The sequence below is a fragment of the Sitophilus oryzae genome, unplaced genomic scaffold, assembly GCF_002938485.1.
Source record: "Sitophilus oryzae breed Bouriz unplaced genomic scaffold, Soryzae_2.0 scaffold_1898_pilon_pilon, whole genome shotgun sequence".
Taxonomy (NCBI): domain Eukaryota; kingdom Metazoa; phylum Arthropoda; class Insecta; order Coleoptera; family Curculionidae; genus Sitophilus; species Sitophilus oryzae.
The window spans coordinates 461114-483060 of record NW_022146610.1 but is presented as its reverse complement, the minus strand read 5'-3'; the positions used below and the strand labels follow the sequence as shown (position 1 = coordinate 483060).

Genomic DNA, 21947 nt, shown 5'->3' with positions numbered 1-21947 from the left:
TACTATTACTCTAACGGTATTTCGCGGTATTTTCAAACTTCAGACTTCAGACTATCTTCAGACTTTAGACTTCAAACTTGTCCAACTGTCAAAGCGCGGACCTTATATACCCCCTGGCGGTTGTTTCTAGATTTTTCTAAAGAATTCTATAATTTTCTTTACTTTCTGGCGGCGAATGCGCCAGGTTCCTCAATGCACGTTGCGATTTTAGCAGTATGCAGTTATGCAACCAGTAATACACCTTGACAATAGTTTAATCATCATAATTTACCTTGTATAACTTGCTTTCAGTTCACCGATCAGAGTCTTTAAAGTAGAGATACCGAAAAATCCTTGGCAAAGAATATCCCAACATCCTTGGGTCTAAAGCTAAAAAAATATAAAAACAGTTAATATAATACCTATTTTTACATATAATATGGCCCATACCTACTACACGCAGAAACGTCGATTTCATCATTTTCTTCATGTGATTAATATCATATAGGTATATACTTTATTAAAGTGTTAACAAGGAACTTTATATCAAAAAACATCTTTGCACTTATAAATTTCAGCTGAAATATCATAGACAAACTAAACAAACTTCCAATCAAATCTAAACGGCAAAAATTAAAATGGCGCCCGACCTTGCCAGAGGCCTCGGGAGCTGACACACAGACACAAGAAGAGGACGCCGACGTGCATAAAAATGTTCCGTAACAGAAATCATATTGAAATATTCAGATTTTTGTCTAGGACAGTCTAGAAGGCCATGCTTTTTGCCTGGGTAGAACCGCGCCAGAACTGTTTCCAATTTTCCGGTTTACTGTTAAAAACTGTCGAAAACAATTCAAACACGTCAATCAATCTTAATTTATGATATATACTAACATAGAAAATCTCGTTTTTTTAACTGAAAAAATAAAAAAGTTATAGGGGTGAGCTGCTTTTGAGACGCACCCGGTATATGCATCGACTATACGGTCAGTGACTTATTAGTTCAACTAATATCTAATTATTTCGTCATATAAAACTGTTTCTGATAGAAAGAATGACAAAAAATGCGCAACAATTGATTGTTTAATGTTTAATATATATAACTTATTAAGACAATTACTGAGATAAAACAACAACTGTTCTATAGATTTTTATTTTGTTAATGATGTCATGTTATCTACTGGGTTATTAAGAAATATATTCAGAATTATTGGTAGTAAAAATCTGATATACCTATAGTCTGTCCAAATTTAACGTTCGGGTTTATTTTTGATTGATGCCTCTAACTAAAACAGCTTTTAATAATAGAGAACCAAGCCGATAATTAATATAATATAAAATAAAGATTTTAATCTTTACAAAATTGTGACATTTTGTATTTCAAATTTGAGTTTATGCTTCTGGAACAGGATCTCCTTGCACAACCACTGTCAATTCTTTAATCTGCAAAATTAAAATAAAAGAAGATATATAAGAAATATGATAAACTAAATTAAAAAATTACTCACATTTACATGCTCTGGCGTTGATAGTATGTAAACTATATTATCTGCCAAGTCTTCAACTTCTAGACCACTTAGGTTTGTATAAAAATTCATCACATCTTCAGACACAGTGTTTATCATTTCAGTTTTGACATATCCAGGACTTAAACTCTAACAAAATAAATATAAATATAATACAGGGTTTCTCACCGTAGCCGTTAGTTAGAAGTTTTTGAGGTTGGGAAAAACTTAGAAGTTTGAAATTTTGAGACTTAGGGTTATTTAACCTTTCCTTTCATTTAAAAATATTTTCAAGGCCAAACCACTTCCGGTTGCACCGGAAGTCGACATTAACTTCCTTATTTTAAATGGAACACCCTGTATATTATTTTATTTTTAGATTTCTAAGAAAATTTTGAGTTTCATTAGGTTTCCCTATACCTATTTTCAACTGTTTATCAGATATCTTGATTTATTTGAGAATGTTTACAGATTTAACACTCGGTCTTTTACTCATTTTGAATCGGTAATAAACGCTTCTGCGGTAAACCGAAGCAGAGTTCTAATACTTTCAAAATCCATATTGACAATTAATTTATTGCATACAGGGTGTCCAAAATTTTATAACTGATTAGATTATTAGAACTCAAAATAGTTCATTTTTTCAAATGAGACACCCTGTATATTTTTCGATAGTTGGATGCAGAATTCAATTCTGCATCTATTTGCTATAACTTTCCCTATACCCATTTTCAACGGTTTTCTTGTTAATCCGTATTTTTTTCTTTAATTCAATTTTTGGCAGAATCGACAATATCGTTTGTGTTTTTTAAAAGAAAATAATTATGTTAATGTAAAGAAATTGAATGTAATTAGAACATACGAACAAAACAGGAACAAAACAAAAGTTAAAACGTATAAAATATAACATAACATAAAAAAACAAATGTATTTTCAACAGTAACGGTGAGGCATTAATTATTAATACTAGACGTTAGGGTATTCCTACAATAATAAAAAAAAGTTAACTCAATAATTACAAAAATTCTCGTTCATAGCGGTCACTTCGAACAATAATTTTTGTAATTATTGTGTTTACTTTTTTTTATTATTGTAGGAATACCCTAACGTCTAGTATTAATAATTAATGCCTCACCGTTACTGTTGAAAATACATTTGTTTTTTTATGTTATGTTATATTTTATACGTTTTCACTTTCGTTTTGTTCCTGTTTTGTTCGTATGTTCAATTACATTCAATTTCATGCTTTTAACATAATTATTTTATTTTAAAAAACACAAACGATATTGTCGATTCTGCAAAATTGAGTTAAAAATAAAAATATACAGTTAAAAAGAAAACCGTTGAAAAATGGGTATAGGGAATGTTATAACAAATCGATGCAGAATTGAATTCTGCATCCAATATCGAAAAAATATATAGGACGTCTCGTTTGAAAAATGAACTTTTTTGAGTTTGAAAATAATCTAATCAGTTATCGAATTTTGGACACCCTGTATGAGATAAATTAGTTGTCAATATGGACTTCGAAAGTATTAGTCCTCTGCTCCAGTTTACCGCAGAAGCGTTTATCACCAATTCAAAATGAATAAAAGACCCACTGTTAAAAATAGGGGTAAAAATGTAAAAATTTTCAAATAAATCAAGATATCTGAGAAACAGTTGAAATTAGGTATAGGGAAATTTAATGAAACTCATCATAACATTTTCTGGGAAATCCAAAAATTAAATAATATACAGGGTATTCCACTTGAAATAAGGAAGTTAATGGCAACTTCCGGTGTAACCGGAAGTGGTATGACCTTGAAAATACTTTTAAATGAAAGGAAATTTTAAATAACTCTAAGTCTCAAAATTTCAAACTTCTAAGTTTTTCCTAACCTCAAAAACTTCTAACGAACGGCTACGGTGAGAAACCCTGTATATAAACAGGGTTGTTCACCACATACGACACAGAGTATTGTAGCTAAACGATTAGATTTTTACAAATTGTAAGTTTTGGGTTCGTTGAAGGACTATTAGAGCTACAATTCAAAAATATTTTTACAGATACAGATTGTCCCAAATAAATAAAAAATATTAAAGTTGTATTTTTTAAATGAAACACCCTGTATATTATTACATTTTTAGTTTCTACCATTTAAATATAGGTAAGTTTGATTAAGGTTTATCATACTTAAACATTACCGTTTATGAAATATTTTCATTTTTGCGAAATTGCAGTAAAATTTTTAAAAATTTATTTCTCCAAGGGTATCAAAGTTTTTAATACTAAATATTTACTGAAGTTTATTTATTGATCAGTTATTGTGTTGCAATAATAAAAATAATACTACCTCATACAGAGTGTCTAAAAATTTATTTTAAATAATGTCTAGCTTTAAACGGAAATAACTTGTTTAATTTAAATGAAACGCCCTGTATATTTTAGGAGAGTCAGATGCACAATTTAATTGTCTATCAAATTGTATTATACCACTTTTTACCTATCCCTTCAACCCAGATAGCACAAAAGGAACATTTACATTCTAAGAATATTCCTCATAAGTTCTTATAAGTATATTCTTTTTTTAATAAGTATGGCATATGAATAGTACATTCTACTATGAATGTGATTTAAAGGTATATTATCAGCATGACCTTAGAATGTCTTCTTAAGTTATGGTTTACAATAAATTTTAAGTATCTGCTATTCACGTTCTAAACATATCAATATCTGAATAAAAATAAAGGAGAATAAAAATGATTTCGAAATGAAAAAATGAATAAAATACATTATATTTGTATATTTTCTTACTATTAATTTTTTGTGTATTAAATAATTAGGAATTTTATATATTAGCACAGATATTAGTGTATATATAGATGCACTGTAACCAAATATTCAAGCAAAAATACAGTGTTTCTTATTCTAACAAATAAATAAACCTGTAAAACTGTATAAATAAAAACGATCATCCATTATGAAATAAAAAGATCGATTATACCAAAAGATAGTTTGATAAAACTCGATAGATTTTAATCGATTTTTTGGGTAAAAAGATCGATCTTCGATTGAAATCGATTCGAATCGTACATCCATAACATAACCTACAAAAAAACAACAACTTAACTATAAACGTAAACGTGTGTTATCGATACCTCCCTAATTAAAATACAAAAATTGGCAACCCCGGAAGTGGCAACAATGCGAAAGAAAAGATTATGAAGAAGAGAGTCGCTTACCGGCTTCGAAAGACGTCGTCACGGGATGGTCACGGTCACAAAAAGAATAAGGTGGAATTTTCGAGGCGAGCAGGTGTCCAATACAAGCGTAATGGTTTTATTTTCTAGGTAAGATCCTTTTTATTCCCTATAAAATTCAAACAAGTAGATTATCGATCTCGATCGGTAGAGCTAGCCGGTAATAGGTATTAATCAATAATATTAATAAAAAATCGAGAACGATAACATGGCGCCCAACGTGGGGCCTGAATAGAACGATTCTGTTCGGATCTACGACTGTAATTGTAATATATACTTATATGATGTGATTTTGATTGTAAATAAAGAAAATATTGTGTTTTATTTAGTTTTAAGTATATATATCTTTTGGTTTACGACTGATTCTTTCAATGTTTCCTAGTACCTAAATTAGACAATTTGACCTTGAAAAAATTTTGAAATATTGGATATTTCACAATAACTTTTAATTTTCTTGCAATTGGAGTTGGTTTTATCAAGTTTTAGTTAAAATATTCTTATAATCGAGTATCCTTATCATTAAAAACATTCCCGTAAAGATATTTAGAGTTTTGAGAATCGGTTTGACGATGGCCTACGTTGATAGTGACGGTGACGAGTTTTTTGACTCGTTTGAGACCTTAGATGAAACAGAAGTCGAAGATTTTCTCCATTACATCATCCAAAACAATATATATACCAAGATGTACCAGAAAATTACGTATATCCAAATTATACATTTCAAGAATGTTACAAGTTTACAAGTCGTCCAACCCAGCATTGTCCATCTTCGGAGACACCTTGCGAAGTACCTCCTGTGTATGATTATACTCCATTCAACAATAAGTGTCATTTTCAACAACACAGTAGTGAACAAAATGATAAGTTTTATCAGTCAAGCCTTATCGAGAACAGTTTACTAAAAAATCAACATAACCAATAAATCAAATCACATACAAACTAAAACACCAGAATATCCTCAAAATCATCAGGATATGTCAAGAGAATTTTTATCCGCAGTTCAAATGATAGCTCAAAACTTCCACAAGAAAGAAATAATCTATCCAACATTTACTGGTAACGAGTCTGAAGATCCAACAGTGTTTCTGAAGAATCTAGAAGAACTGTTTCGTCAAGAACGTGTCAATATCAAAGAAAGAACAAACATTGCTGCTTCACTCTTAAAGGGCCCAGCACAACAATGGTATCAACCCTACAAACATATTGCCTTATCCTGGGAAATGTTTAAGTCACAGTTCATGGATGCATTTAGCAACACTGCAGTTATCGCTCACCTAACAACACAATTGTACGGAGAAAAACAGAAAACTAACGAGTCAGCCATCGTATTTATTACAAAGAAACAAGGATTATTCTATAGACTGATACCTCAAGCATCCGAAATACACCTTATTAATATTATAATGGAACAATTAGTGCCAGATATTCGATCCAGACTAAGAGGACTCCAATTTAACACTATACAAAAACTGTTACAAGTTGTTACGGCAATAGAAAAGGACCTAACATATACACATCTTAACCAGCAATATACTACAAAGGAATCTTCCATCGAAGACCTAAATAGAGCCACACAAAATAAGTTAAGGCAAGAAAACCGTCCACACAGTGCCTGTAAATATTGCGGAGCTTGGCATTTCCATAAAGATTGCAGTCGAAACCCTTATAACCAAAGATCACAAGAACAAACAGTTACGAGTAACAGAAGAGATCACGTTAATGGGCATCAACCAAATCAACAAGAACACAGTTCAGCCAATCATACACTACAGGAAAACGGAGAGGGAAGGACAGAAGCCTGTAGCTGGCCGTCCCTAAACATGTTTTCAGCAGGCAGTATATCGATCGCCGATCTCTCTCTAAACAAACTCCAAAAATTATGATTAAATTTAATAATGTTTACATAAATGCGTTAGCCGATACGGGAGCTTCAGTTAATCTTATATCTTCTCAGTTTTTTCTGAATTGCCTAATTCGTATAAACAAATAGTTAAGATTGGTTGTGGTACAGTAGAAATGGATATTCATGGTATTTTTGAGTTAGAATACACAGTCCTCGATGTAACATTAAATTCAAAATTTCTGATAGTCCCAAATTTATCTGAAGAATGTATTTTAGGGTATCCTTGGTTTTTAGAACAACAAGTAGTTCTAGATACTGTTAGATCTTGTATGTATTTTGGTAAAAATATTCGAAGAACTATTTATTTTGCTAATGGAACTCCTCCTTCTGGAACAGTTATAAATAATATTTCATTAAATCATCTCGATGATCTCATTAAAGACCAGTACGAAGCTATTTTGGATGAATATTCTTATCTTTTTGATGAAAGTCTAAAGAGACCAGTTACCCGTACAATTGAACATGATATTCGATTAAATTCTAATAAACCTATCAAAATTAAGCCATATCCTTTAAGTGAACACAAAAAGCGAATAATGAATGAACAAATTCAGGAAATGTTATCCGCAGGAGTAATTGAATCTTCTATCTCTCCTTATTCATCATCACCTGTTATTATAGAGCGTCCCGATAAAAAGCCTAGGTTTTGTGTCGATTATAGGGCTTTAAATCAAGTAACCGAGGATGAATTTACTAAACTTCCTAAAGTGCATGAAACTTTGAAAGAGTTAGGAGTGGCTAAGATATTTACTTCTCTTGACTTAAGAAGCGGGTATTGGCAGGTCGGTCTGTCAGAACGCTCAAAACCTCTTACTGCTTTTTCAACGCCTGACGGAGGACATTATCAGTTCACGGTAATGCCCTTTGGACTTAAAAATGCCCCTACTAGTTTTCAAAAATTAATGTCCGAAGAGGTTTTGACCGGCTTTTTACATAAATTCGCATTAGTTTATCTGGACGATATAATTGTTTATTCACGAAATCATGAAGAACATCTGAAACATTTACATCTTATTTTAGAGCGGCTTAGCCTTCATGGTCTCCAAATCTCTCCAAAAAAATGTCATATTGCTAAAAATAATTTAAATTTTCTTGGTCATCATATAAAAGGAGATTGCAATACTCCACAAGAATATCATTTAAATGAAATTTTAAATTATCCGACCCCAAAAAACAAAAAACAGTTACAATCTTTCATTGGGACAATAAATTGGTTAAGGGAGTATGTGTTTGGGTTATCCATATTAACCGCTCCTCTTGTTGATCTTTTATGTAAAAAAGCTAAGTGGAAGTGGACTGAAGTCGAACAACGTGCATTTGACGCAACAAAAAATGCATTTTCACAACCTCTAAAATTGCATCGTCCTGATCCTACATTACCTTTCTTACTACAGACTGATGCTAGTGACTTAGGAATGGGAGCTGTACTGTTTCAAGAGGGCGAAGGGGGGAAAAAGCAAGTGATCTCATATAGTAGTGCGCGTTTAAATATGACCGAGCGAAAATATCATATTAACGAAAAGGAGTGTTTATGCATTGTTTGGGCTATAAAAAAGTATAGACAGTTTCTTGAGGACAGAAAATTTAAATTAATAACCGACAACAGAGCGTTGCTCTGGCTTAATAAATATAGAGATTCTAAGGCTAAACTGACTCGTTGGTCTCTTTTGTTATCTGAGTTCAATTTTGACATAGAACATTGTCCAGGTAAATTAAATTTGTTTCCCGATTTTCTATCGCGTAACGCTAGAAACGAACAGACATCGTTAACGGAATATGACATGTCACGATTGATTCCTCCTGAAAATAGACAGGACCAAAAATTCGAAATTAATAACTCAAATTTAATTCATTTAAATTATTTAGCTCCTATTGATGACTCATCTCTCTATAAAAACATCTGCTTAGCTCAAACTACCGATCCCGAATTAAGACAAAAGGTTTCTCGCTGGAATTTTTTACAAAGCAATCTTTCTTGTTCTTCAAATGATCGTCAGTTATTGAACAATTATTTAGTTAAAGATGATTTACTTTTTAAACAGGACACAGGTCAAGTAATAGTTCCTACAAATGTAATTGAAAGAGTGCTTTATTTTTATCATGATTCGCCATGGGCAGGTCATCCAGGTCGTGATGAAATGTTTAACACTATTAATCAATATTATTATTGGTCAGAAATGAGAAGTGACATTTCTAAATATACAAAAAATTGTTTAGTTTGCCTAAGTGTCAAAGGTAGGAACTTACAACAATCAGCCACGATGACTGCTCATGTTGCGACTAATCCGGGAGAAATTTTTAGTATCGACATAATGGGACCTTATCCGAAAACGGGTTCAGGTTGTCGTTTTTTGATTACTGTAGAAGATCTCTTTACTCGCTGGGTTGAAGCTAAACCAGTACCTACTGTTCGGTCTAAAGACATAATTCATTTTTTGAATAATGAAGTATGTTGTAGACTAGGTTATCCTAAAACCATTATATCCGATAACGGTACACAATTTATGTCAGAAAATTGGAAAAATTTCTGTAAAGAATATCATATTAATCACGTAACTTCACCAATATATCATCAACGTGCCAACCCAGTTGAGCGTAGAAATCAAGAAATCAAAAAAGTTTTAAAAGCTCAATTATTTAATAAAAACACACAAAATTGGGACAAGAGACTGCCTCGTTGTTTATTTTGTTTAAGGAACCGAACAAATGCTGCAACAGGACTATCCCCTGCTATGAGTCTGCTGGGATATTCGCTTAGTGCCCCAGGAGAACGGGATCATCCCAAATTCGCAGTACCTGTTATCAATAGAGGACACATGCGAGAACAGCGTTTGCAGAAGGCTAGGGAAAACCAAGAAGCATACCAAGGCAAATACACGAATGGCATGTCACGCCATCCAACGTTTCAGTCTGGAGACCAAGTGTTGGTTCGATCCATGACCACAAAACCTGGAGAAGCCTTTAATCCTGCCTGGGAAGGACCCTTTACTATCATTAGCCCCTTGAGTGAGGCTGTCTACTTTGTATCAAGGAATGGTGTAGACTGTAAAATTCATATTGATGACATTAGACCGATACCTCCCGAACGATTACTCAGTTTCCAGAAAAATCCAAAAGTTGGATCATTTACTTCTGTCAGCTCAGAGGAGTTAGAGGAAGAGAACAGGGAATATGGAATAAGCCCCCAGTCAAGTAATCCCGATATGGAGCTTGAAAACGTCATGAAGTATCTTGACAGGTCTTCCATTGAAATTGAAGTTTGTTCGGACAACAGCTCTGTATCATCATGGAATTCTGACGATAGTAAGCCTACCTGCATATTACCTGATCAATACCCTAAATTGACTACTCGTACTCGTAAAGCACCAATCTTCCTTAACGATTATGTTTGTAATTAACAGTTTAGTTATACCAACTTGTACTTATATCACTAAGTTACTAGTATAACTTTGTTTTTAGATATAGAAATATCTTTATTATTTAGTCTTAGATAAGATTAATTGAATGTTAATTTCATAACATTCTTGCAGATTGAAAAACTGTAGGATTGATTATTTTTATGTTACAAGTCCGAAGACATGTAAATAATTACCTTAATTGTATTATTTTCTTTGAATTCTTTCTGAATTTTGTTTTCTTGTGTAAAGAAAAGAAAAAAAAAATTTAGTAGGCCGCTGGATATACGAAAAGTTAAAATTTTAGTGATATATGCATAGACTAGATTCTTGTTTTATAGACTGAACGGTTATAAGGAACTTGTTTATAAGTATTTTTTTTTGAATTTCTATGACTAAGTCTTATTGTAAATTGTTTTGATTTTATAGTTACTATGTTGTTAAAAGGAATTAATGTTACTAAATTTTTGTTCGGAACTTTAGTAATAAAACGACATTTTGAAAAAACCACGAAAATTCCATCTTAGCAGGGGGGGTGTTATCGATACCTCCCTAATTAAAATACAAAAATTGGCAACCCCGGAAGTGGCAACAATGCGAAAGAAAAGATTATGAAGAAGAGAGTCGCTCACCGGCTTCGAAAGACGTCGTCACGGGATGGTCACGGTCACAAAAAGAATAAGGTGGAATTTTCGAGGCGAGCAGGTGTCCAATACAAGCGTAATGGTTTTATTTTCTAGGTAAGATCCTTTTTATTCCCTATAAAATTCAAACAAGTAGATTATCGATCTCGATCGGTAGAGCTAGCCGGTAATAGGTATTAATCAATAATATTAATAAAAAATCGAGAACGATAACACGTGCTTCATCCAAACTATTTTAATAATTAAAACACTGAGATAACGTAAAGATTAACAATAATTAACACAATAACTGATCAATAAATAAACTTCAGTAAATATTTAGTATTAAAAACTTTGATACCCTCGGAGAAATGAAGCATTAAAATTTTTACTGCAATTTCACAAAATTGAAAATATTTCAAAAACGGTAAGGTTTAAATATGCTAAACCTTAATCAAATTTACCTTTATTTTAATAGTAGAAACTAAAAATGTAATAATATACAGGGTGTTCCATTTAAAAAAATAGAACTTTGATATTTTTTATTTATTTGGGACATTCTGTATCGTGTAAAAATATGTTTAAATAAATAATAGTCTTTCAAAGAACCCAAAACTTACAATTTGTAAAAATCCAATCATTTAGCTACAATACTCCGTTGTCGTATTTGCTGAACAACCTTGTATACAAAGAAGCTAAAGCAAGAATATACAGGGTGAGTTTCCTGTGATGTTCTCCATGGGTATCTCGGAAACTACTGGAGATACAGAGTCGGTAAAATGGGGAAAGAATTGCAGTTTTGTGGGGTCATAAATATGCACGTTTCAAATTTTTGAAAAAGTTCATGGCTTACTAGATATTTGGAAAAAAACAAATTTCGGCTATTTTAAAAATTGTCCCTAATTCCATTATAAGCTATTTTAGACAAAAAGTTTTCAGATAAAAGTTGTAGATAATCACATCCTTAATGAGATAGTGTCCTCCGTTTTTTTCTAAAGCTTGTCATTTTTGACATATGACACAAACTTAGGTTTTTTTTAATGGAAACCATAGTTGGCCATGACTTGATAAAAAGCGCCATTTTTTAAGCTTTTTAGTGATATAAGCTATAATATCTTTTCTTCAAAAAATTACTGAGTTATAGCCAATTCTTATAATTTCTAAACAAATTCACTTAGTGAGCCATGGAAACAAGTTCGATCGCCGTTGCTCTCAGAAATGTGAAGCTGTCACACCCAAACTTTCTAAATTAAAATAAACAAAAATTGTAAATATGAATTTTTCAAATGAAGAAAAGCGTGTAGATACTCGCCCATCAATAGAGTGGTTCCAACATGACTTTCATTATGACACACCATCCCGCATCAATAGAGTGGTTCCAACATGACTTTCATTATGACACATCACCCCCCAGCCCCCATAACGAGAGAAATGTTAAAAATTATTTATATCATAATTATACAAACGCAGGGATAGGAAGAGGTGGACTAATTGTATGGGCCTCCTCGATCACCTGACCTATCCATTTTAGAATTTTTTATGCGGTATAGGTAACAATAAGGTTTACAAAAGAACATATGAATTAAGAGCGGCACTAGAAGTTGAGGTACGAGAAAAGTTTAATTAAGTCGACCGGTCCTTCTATGAGAATAGGTAGTAATTCAGTTTTAAAAAGATGCAACTTAAAACAATGGCGGATTTTTTGAACATTTTCTAAAATAACTTAAAGTGAATGTAGTGATATTATTTTTTAAGTTTTAGTTTGCGTAATGTAAATTGTAAAGAACCGTTTAATAATATATTCTGACTTTTTATAAGTTACAAATCATAACAGAATAAGAATACGATGCAATCTAAGTGAAATTAGTCAAGAAAGATAAAAATTGGCTATAACTAAATTTAACTTTTCTAACATGTCTTAAAAACCGTTCTCTAAAAAACGTAACATTCACCGGTGAACGTATCCTCGAAAATGTATGGCCAAAAAAAGTTGAACCAATAATCCTACACGCTTTTCTTCATTCGAAAAATTCATATTAACAATTTTTGTTTATTTTAATTTACAAAGTTTGGATGTGACAGCTTCACATTTCTGAGAGCAAGGACGATTAAACTTGTTTTCATGGCTAACTAAGTAAAATTGTTTAAAAATGATAAAAATTGGCTATAACTCAGTAATTTTTCGAAGAAAACATATTATATCTTATATCGCTGAAAAGCTTACAAAATGGCGCTTTTTATGAAGTCATGGCCAACTATGGTTTCCATTTAAAAAAACATATGTTTGTGTCATATGTCAAAAATGACAAGCTTTAGAAAAAAACGGAGGACACAGTCTCATTAAGGATGTGATTATCTACAACTTTTATCTGAAAACTTTTTGTCTAAAATAGGTTATAATGGAATTAGGGACAATTTTTAAAATAGCCGAAATTTGTTTTTTTCTAAATGTCTAGTAAGCCATGAACTTTTTCAAAAATCTGAAAGGCGCATATTTATGACCCCACCAAACCAAACCAAACCAAACCAAAACAACCCCAGAGTTCCCAACTGGCAAAGAAGTATGACAGGGAGACGTGATATCCTCAAGGTTGACTTCATGCCTAGACAGATGAACCACAAAAAATACAGAATTCCTCGTGAGTACGAGGAATTACGAGACCTAGAAGAATACCAAAACTATGATGGGACCATGATTTAGGAATTCAGCAGGAATAACTTGGACCCGTATAGTCAACAATAGACTATAAATGGGCCCAATTTCAATACAAATATCTAAATATGTGAGGAAGGCTACACCATAATTGGAAATGATTAAATAAGCTGGAAATGATGATCATGATGATTATGGTAAGACTTTTAAGTGCCAATATAAAAATAAATTTTTGTTGAATAATAGCACTATTCAAACTTTTTTTATATGTAAACACTTGCCGTTATTTTAATTGGTAGCTTGTTCCTATTGATTTCTCTTCTCAAACTTTCTGTAAGAGCCGTAACGGCATATTTTGATGCCCCATATATAGATAGGCCTGATGGAATGTCCAAAGGTTCGTGACCTGCTACACTGTTTACATGGATGATGTGTCCTTTGATATTGTTAGCTTGCATGCTGGATATAGCTTCTCTAGTAGCAATGCATAGCGCTAAAATGTTGGTATCTAGAAAATATAACAAAAATATTTCATAGTAAATTAATGTAGGTAAGCTTTTGGTTCCGCTAAACAATAATAAATATAGTCATATATAAGCGATAAAAATTGAACGTTTATTTACGTAATCGAAGGCGAAAATAATAAAAATTTTCTTTTTTTTTCTTTCTAAATAATAAACAGTTTCTTCTTCGAGTTCCATCTCCTAATGGAGGTTGGAAATCATCATGGCAATTCTAACTTTCTTAACGGCTGCTCTGAATAACTGGTTTGAAATCATTCCAAACCATTCTCTGAAATTCTTGAGCCATGATGTTCTTCTTCTTCCTTGGCTCGTTCTGCCCTTTATCTTTCCTTCTATTATGTTCTGCAGCAGGGCACATTTAGGTTCTCTCATTATGTGTCCAAAGTACTCAAGCTTTCTCTTTTTAAGGGTGTTAATCACGTCTTCGTCCTTATGAATTCTGCGTCGCAGTTCTACATTTGTAACCTTGTCAGTCCATGCAATCCTCAGCATACGCCGATAACACCATCTTTCGAATGCCTCAAACTTCTCCATTTCGGCCTTTTTAAGTGTCCAAGCCTCTGAACCATAGAGTAGAGTTGCAAATATGTAACCCCCTAGCATTCTTAATCTATGCTTTAAGTTGATGTCTCCACTGCAGAAATATTTTTTGAGTTTTACAAAGGATTCTTGCTATTTCTATTCGAGCTTTTATTTCTGCTGATTGATCCAAGTTTTCGGTCAACCAACTGCCTAGAGATTTATATTTTTGTACTCTCTCCATAGGTGTATCATCTATTAGAACATTGGCTTGGACATCTTCTCTCTTAGTGATTATCATAAATTTAGTTTTCTTAAAGTTAATTTTCAGGCCATAGACTCTACACATGTTGTTTAGTCTTTGTATTATAATATACTAATACTATACTAATATATAATAACTGTTTATATATTTTTTATAATTAATTTATTTTTGTTTCCTAAATTAATATGATTAAAAGAAAATATGTAAAAGTGGGCAAGGCTGTGCCGGTCAAGCTTAATCACAAGACTAAAATATTATATGATTTGAACTATAGAACCGCATCAGCGAATAGCTATTATGGAGCTTGAATTTGTTTGTTGCTGAATTGAGTTTGTTTTATTACAGTTGAGGGTTGGAACCTTTGGTGTTACACAGCAAAATAAAAAACACTAAATCACCACAATACACCAAAACACTTTTACTTTTACACTGGACGCGCGTTTCGCTAACCATGTTAGCATCATCAGCAGATGATTATAAACTAAAGTACAATCTACAAGTTGAGCGTTTATATACACGCTCAGTGGGCAACGAGTGGGCGTGGCAAAATCTAGCCAACCGAGTCAGAGCCAACTGAGCGTAACAGTTAGATTTCGCCACTAGAGTAATAGGAACAAAGAACTTGGCGAAGGAATTGGACCGTTGACTCTGTTCATACTATCTTTACATTTATTAATTCTGATGCTTTCATATGCATCTAATTGCCTCATAATTTGAGACTTGTTTTAATTAATTTTTGCAAATTATTAAGATCTATACAATGTTCATTATCAACAATATGTTCGGCAACGCAAGATTTATCCGTCTACCGTATCTTATCTGAGCTAAATGTTCTTTAAATCTAGTTAATATTGATCTTCTAGTTTGCCCAACATATTTCTGATTACAATCTTTACAAGAAATTTCATAAATAATTCGACCTTTCCAGCTGGAGGTGTTTTATCTATTGGATTACCTAATAATTGTTGTAATTTATTATTAGCACTATACACACAAGTTTATAATTGACATTCTTAAAATTCCTTTTAGACCACGGGATAACTCTCTATCCAAACGGTATCGAAAAATATTTAGACGTATCTTTCTCCACTTGAAAAGTCGAATTTTCAGAAATCATTAACTACTATACCTACGTTTTCTAATTAATTTATCAACTAGTGGAAGGAGAATATCCATTACACTCAGCTACATTCTAATGTAATCTCTTTCTATTTCATATCTTTCGTTTGGAAAGTGGGAAACTAAGTAATCTATGAACCAAGAAATTTAAACTAGCATTTTATGTTCAACACTATGATGTGATTCATTAGGAATATATCTGCGTGTGGTCGTATTTTTCCTATAGATATCAAATTCCAGGCAATTATTAGTATTTCTAATAACTAATACATCTAGAAATGGTAATCTGTCGCTGTTCTCAATTTCATGCGTAAATTTAATGGAAGGAAAACGATTATTTAACTTAGAAATAAAATTATCTATGGTGTCTGAATGTGTGTCAAAACCATTAAATTTACGCATGAAATTGAGAACAGCGACAGATTACCATTTCTAGATGTATTAGTTATTAGAAATACTAATAATTGCCTGGAATTTGATATCTATAGGAAAAATACGACCACACGCAGATATATTCCTAATGAATCACATCATAGTGTTGAACATAAAATGGCTAGTTTAAATTTCTTAGTTCATAGATTACTTAGTTTCCCACTTTCCAACGAAAGATATGAAATAGAAAGAGATTACATTAGGAATGTAAGAAAAAAGTGTGTAATGGATATTCTCCTTCACTAGTTGATAAATTAATTAGAAAACGTAGGTATAGGTTAATGATTTCTGAAAATTCGACTTTTCAAGTGGAGAAAGATACGTCTAAATATTTTTTCGATACCGTTTGATAGAGAGTTATCCCGTGGTCTAAAAGGAATTTTAAGAATGTCAATTATAAACTTGTGTATAGTGCTAATAATAAATTACAACAATTATTAGGTAATCCAAAAGATAAAACACCTCCACTGGAAGGTCGGGTATTTATGAAAAATTTCTTGTAAAGATTGTAATCAGAAATATGTTAGGCAAACTAGAAGATCAATATTAACTAGATTTAAAGAACATTTAGCTCAGATAAGATACGGTAGACCGGATAAATCTTGCGTTGCCGAACACATATTGTTGATAATGAACATTGTATAGATCTTAATAATTTAAAATTAATTAAACAAGTCTCAAATTACAGGCAAATTAGATGCATATGAAAGCATCAGAATTAATAAATGTAAAGATAGTATGAACAGAGTCTTGGTCCAATTCCTTCCAAGTTCTTTGTTCCTATTACTCTAGTGGCGGAAATCTAACTGTTACGCTCAGTTGGCTCTGACTCCGGTTGGCTAGATTTTGCCACCCCACTCGTTGCCCACTGAGCGTGTATATAAACGCTCAACTTGTAGATTGTACTTTAGTTTATAATCATCTGCTGATGATGCTAACATGGTTAGCGAAACGCGCGTCCAGTGTAAAAGTAAAAGTGTTTTGGTGTATTGTGGTGATTTAGTGTTTTTTATTTTGCTTTGTTTTATTCACAAAATATTACCTATTATCTGTCTCCATTTGCTGATATCTCCATCTATAATATTCCCGCTTGGGGCTACTCCAGCGTTATTAATCAGAACATGAACGGGCCCCAGAGTTTGTGTTATTTTCTTAAAACTGGAAATGATTTCGTGCTCGCTGGTTAAGTCACATTGGAATGGGTGAAATTTGCCCTTTTCATTTTTCAGTTCTAGTTCTATTTCATTTAGACGTTCCAATCTTCTAGCAAGTCCAGCTACCTTCAAAAAACAGGAGGGATTTGGAGTAATAATATAAAATCAAAATAAATACTAATAATTTATTTACATCAATATAATGTAACATATAATAAATTTACAAGAGAATAGTTTCATCGACATCCCTTGTTAATTATATTTTTCTGCCCGAGCCACTTATTCCTTTTGGTAAATGTACTCACTTTTAAGTACGGAAGTAACGCTTATCGTTTTTAGGGTTCCGTACCCAAAGGGTAAAAACGATGTAACGCTAAATAATAATAAAATAAAATTTTATTAATACATTACGGTGACGGTGCTGTTCGCCTGGAGAGCATTATAGGGTGAGTAAGGTTTGTGCTCAAATGAGCGCCACTGAATCTACCTAATAGTTAAATAACATTAAAGATTCAGAAAACTGTTATTAGGAAAAGATATTTGCCAAGATGGAACCTCATTCATGCAATAAAACAAATAAGTTTCTACTCTACTAAATCTAAATATATTAATTAAAATTAATGTTTGGTTATAAAATACGTTTGTTTTATGACTACCAAAAAAAAACAATGAAATAGGTTTAAATTTTGAAAATGAGGTTAAAATATTATTTAAATTTGTAATTAAAGTATATAATTAAATTGAAAAGTATATAATTAAGTGAAATTTACAGATGTTGAAAACTACTTATAAAAAAATTAATAAAATTTAATCAGACTATACTATCTATACCTTTTTATAGTGTACCCCAAAATAAAAGTATACAAGCCTGGGTAACTTATCCAACAGCAGCAGCCGAGCACGGCAATGTCGAGGAGGGCTGAACAGGATGAACTCCAGGAACTACAGTTGCATCAGCAAGGCCACAAATCTTTGTTGAGTTGGAAAACAGGGTGGATGTCTCGACACCATGTGATCACGTGCACGTGAATGTAAAAAAATAAAACCATCAAAGCAAGGAAGGAAAACCAGGAAAAGTAAAAACGAGAAAGAAATAACCAAAACCCTGTGGACAATTTTTAAATTAATATTTGTGGATTTTAACTTATGATACCTTACCCCAAAGCGTAACTAGCAATTAGGAAAATGCATGTTTTTAAATAATGGTTTTAAAAAATAGTTTATACCTATAATTACAAATTGAACAAAAAAAAATCGTTGAAATCGGTTAAGAAATGCCTCTAATATAAAATAATTAAATATTGTTAATTTAAATGGCCGGGTAAACGCTCTCTACCGCGCCTTGCCGCTGTGACGTCACCCGCCGTTCTTCTGGTTGAGTGGAGCCAGACGCGTGTTTATTTTACACAGTTTGCTTTTAAACGCTGTTGAATCCGAGTCAAAATTTTAGTTATTTGTGTTAATTAATACATAATTAGTAATTAGTGATATTTATAAATAGTAATGGTTGAGCGAAAACAGAAAAAAAAATGGTCCAAGGCCATGAGAAGAGATGAAAAGAAAAACGTTAAATTATTCTCTATTTTTACGATTTATTGTTGTGAAGATCATTTTGATGTAAATTCATATATTTATGTATATTGTCTTACATAGGTATATGAAATTTGAATGCACAGGGTTATTCATTATATTTTGACACCCACATACAGCCTTAACTGCAAGTTTTAGAAGAAAACATTGAATAAAAAAGTTGCATGGTTTTTCATATACTCTCTTTTAAAATTAATTCTAGTTATACAGGTGTATAACAGGGTAACTTAAAAAAGGTGGTCCAGAAAATTGTAGGTATTTTTCGCTTTTCAACTGTCAATATTTCGTAGACATTTGAAGATAGGTATAGGATATTATACATGAAATATTTCTAGAATATCTAGAAATTTCCGAAGAATCCAAAAATATATAGGGTGTTTCACTTAAAATAACTTAATTTTGGCGTTTGCTTATGGGACACCTTGTATAATATTTTCATTACTGATAAACAATTTATTTCCTATAATTTCGTAAAAAAACAATCTTTAAAAATAACAAGGGTAAGGGGGTGTCAATATATAAAAAAAAACTTTCTTTTTCACGCTATGCTCTGGAGTTATTTTTCCACGTACTAAACAAATATTTTTGTCTCTTTTCACTTCTACATAACCTACAGCATTATCTCCATACGTCTCCCTACCTGATCTGAAAAATAAGTTTATAACATTAATATTTATAACTATATAAAAGTTCGTAACAGTAGGTACCTACTTATACTTAAATATGCCTCAGTACTACAAAGAATAAATGTTACATACCTCTCTGTTTTTTTCCTAGTAATTCAGCACCAATAAATTGGGAATTTGTATTTATAAAAGCAGCCAACATAAAAGCATCGACTTTTGGCAATTTATCTGATTGTGCTTTTACAAACCAGGAATCTGCCATTACTTAAAAAATTCTCAGAACACACAACACATACAAATAATAACTGCACAAAAAAGCTCCTTCAATCAACGCTAAAAGCAACAAAAATGTCTTAGTACGCCACCTAAATACGCACATAAACGGAACACGTCTGGCTGCTGCTGGCCATCGCGCGTCAACGAGAACGGCGGGTGACGTCAGACCAATAGAATATCGTTTCAATTTGCGAGGCGGCGTCGTTTGCGTTATCCATAGTATTTTAATGGCCCGTTTTATAAAATTGTGGTTATTGCTTTCAAGATTTTTTTTTGCATTTACACATATTTATTCTAATAAATTGAACAGTTTCTGGCGAAAAATAAAATATATGCATCTTCCTCATTCATCCAGCTACCATCGACAATTAAAAAAGTTAGTGGATCCATTCCAAAATTGTCCAAATCTAATGAAAATTATTAAGAATCAGAATTGAAAAGGTAAAAAACGTGAATAAGAGAACTTATCCAATATCTGGCCACATGGCACACAAAAAAACAAATTTATACTATTTTGGTTCAGGCAAATCTTTGTAAAAAATTATAAAATTATTCAATAGCATCCAAAAATTAAACTGGTAATCCCCACCTGAAAAGAACAATCATCGACCAAAATAAACCTCCAAATATTTGACGATTGACAATCCAGAAATGACATCAGAAAACAGAAGTTAGCGGCGTTGCCGTACTGACCAAATAAACAGGTATTTTGGGGAAAATATTAGAAAGATAAATTAAAAAGAACCGTCAACACTGCGTAGCTCACTCGCTGCTGTTAAACAAATATAAAATAATTATAAAGACATATTTAAATATTATAATTAATTAAGAGAAATTTATAAACTATAATTAATAAAAAGAGAAAGGGCTATTATCAAAAAGGTAGCAAGTTTAAAAAACATGCTACAACGGGAACCCTATTACTAAGACTTCGCTGTCCGTCGGTCTGTCACAAAGGTCTATCTTATGAACCGTTATTGCTTATAGACAGTTGAAAATTTCACAGATAATGTATCTACAGTACGACTGTCCGTTCTATAGCTACGGGGTATCCGTGAGAGGGGAAACGATATTCTCTCGATGTTTTTCGTAAAAAAATAGACGACGCCTCTCATCAATAAAAATTCGACAAATTTGCAAGTAGCCAATGAAATGAGTGGGCGGAGCGATTTGCGGTGACGTACTCGTCAAGTCGACGAATAAAATATATTGTTGTTTATTTAAATGTTTTTTGTCCGCATTCCTTTCATAGAAACAGATCCAGCAGACGTACTGTATGTTGCCGCTATAAGAACAAATACTAAAAACAGAATTAAATAAAAATGTTTATAAATAAAAAAGTACTTTCACTAAACATTATCTTTTAAGTAAGAATTTTATATAGAATCTTTCAAGTCCTCGGTGGCCGCGTGCTTAAAGCGTTAGGACTTTACGCTGCTATGACGTTCGAGCCTTAGTAAGGCAGGTTCGAATCCTAGCCAAGGCGACTTTTTTTAATTTTTACATATTTTTACAAATTTATTTTTACTTTTTACATATTTATTATTGATTAACACAATTTTTAGTAATGTGTTTCTTCATTTTTTTTTAAATTACTTATACTCGCATTCAAAATTTTAGCTAAATCGGAAAAAAGTTTATAATAATATAGTGTGTAATGTTGTATAGATAATGAATGGTACGGAATCCTTCGTAATAAATTATTAATATAATGTTGGCTAATTATTATTCCTTATAATTCCCTTGATACACAAGTAAATATATCGTTTTCCTTCGAATTTAATGCTTAGAAGTTGTATTTATTTTACTTACAATTAGCCCTTGTTTCACCAAAGCTTCAGCTGCAGCCTTGCCTATACCAGCAGATGCTCCAGTCACAACAGCAACTTTACCAACAAATCTTTCAAGGGACATTATTTTACTGTGAACAATATCAACAAAACAATGTCACACGCTTAATAAGTTATCTACATTACTATTTTTAAATACTTATATCTCATTTTTATAGCAATTGATTGAGATGCATAGCCTTATCTGATTAGTACTTAAAAATTAGCAAAAATTCGTAAATAAAGTAGAAAACAAAATAAAAAAGATCGAGTTTACACGTTGTTGCATAATATGTAAGTCTGCCTGTTTTA

General features: G+C 32.0%; 1 protein-coding gene across 1 annotated transcript; it reads right to left on the bottom strand.

Moving 5' to 3' along the window:
* Positions 1–1116: 1116 nt before the first annotated feature.
* LOC115883412 (farnesol dehydrogenase-like) lies at positions 1117–21802 on the bottom strand. The gene is made up of 5 exons (XM_030901769.1): positions 21619–21802; positions 17203–17440; positions 13583–13809; positions 1488–1634; positions 1117–1422 (listed from the first exon to the last, which is right to left on the bottom strand). Exons 1-5 carry the CDS (start codon positions 21718–21720, stop codon positions 1372–1374), a joined length of 765 nt encoding a protein of 254 aa, XP_030757629.1. The 5' UTR covers positions 21721–21802; the 3' UTR covers positions 1117–1371.
* Positions 21803–21947: the final 145 nt, after the last annotated feature.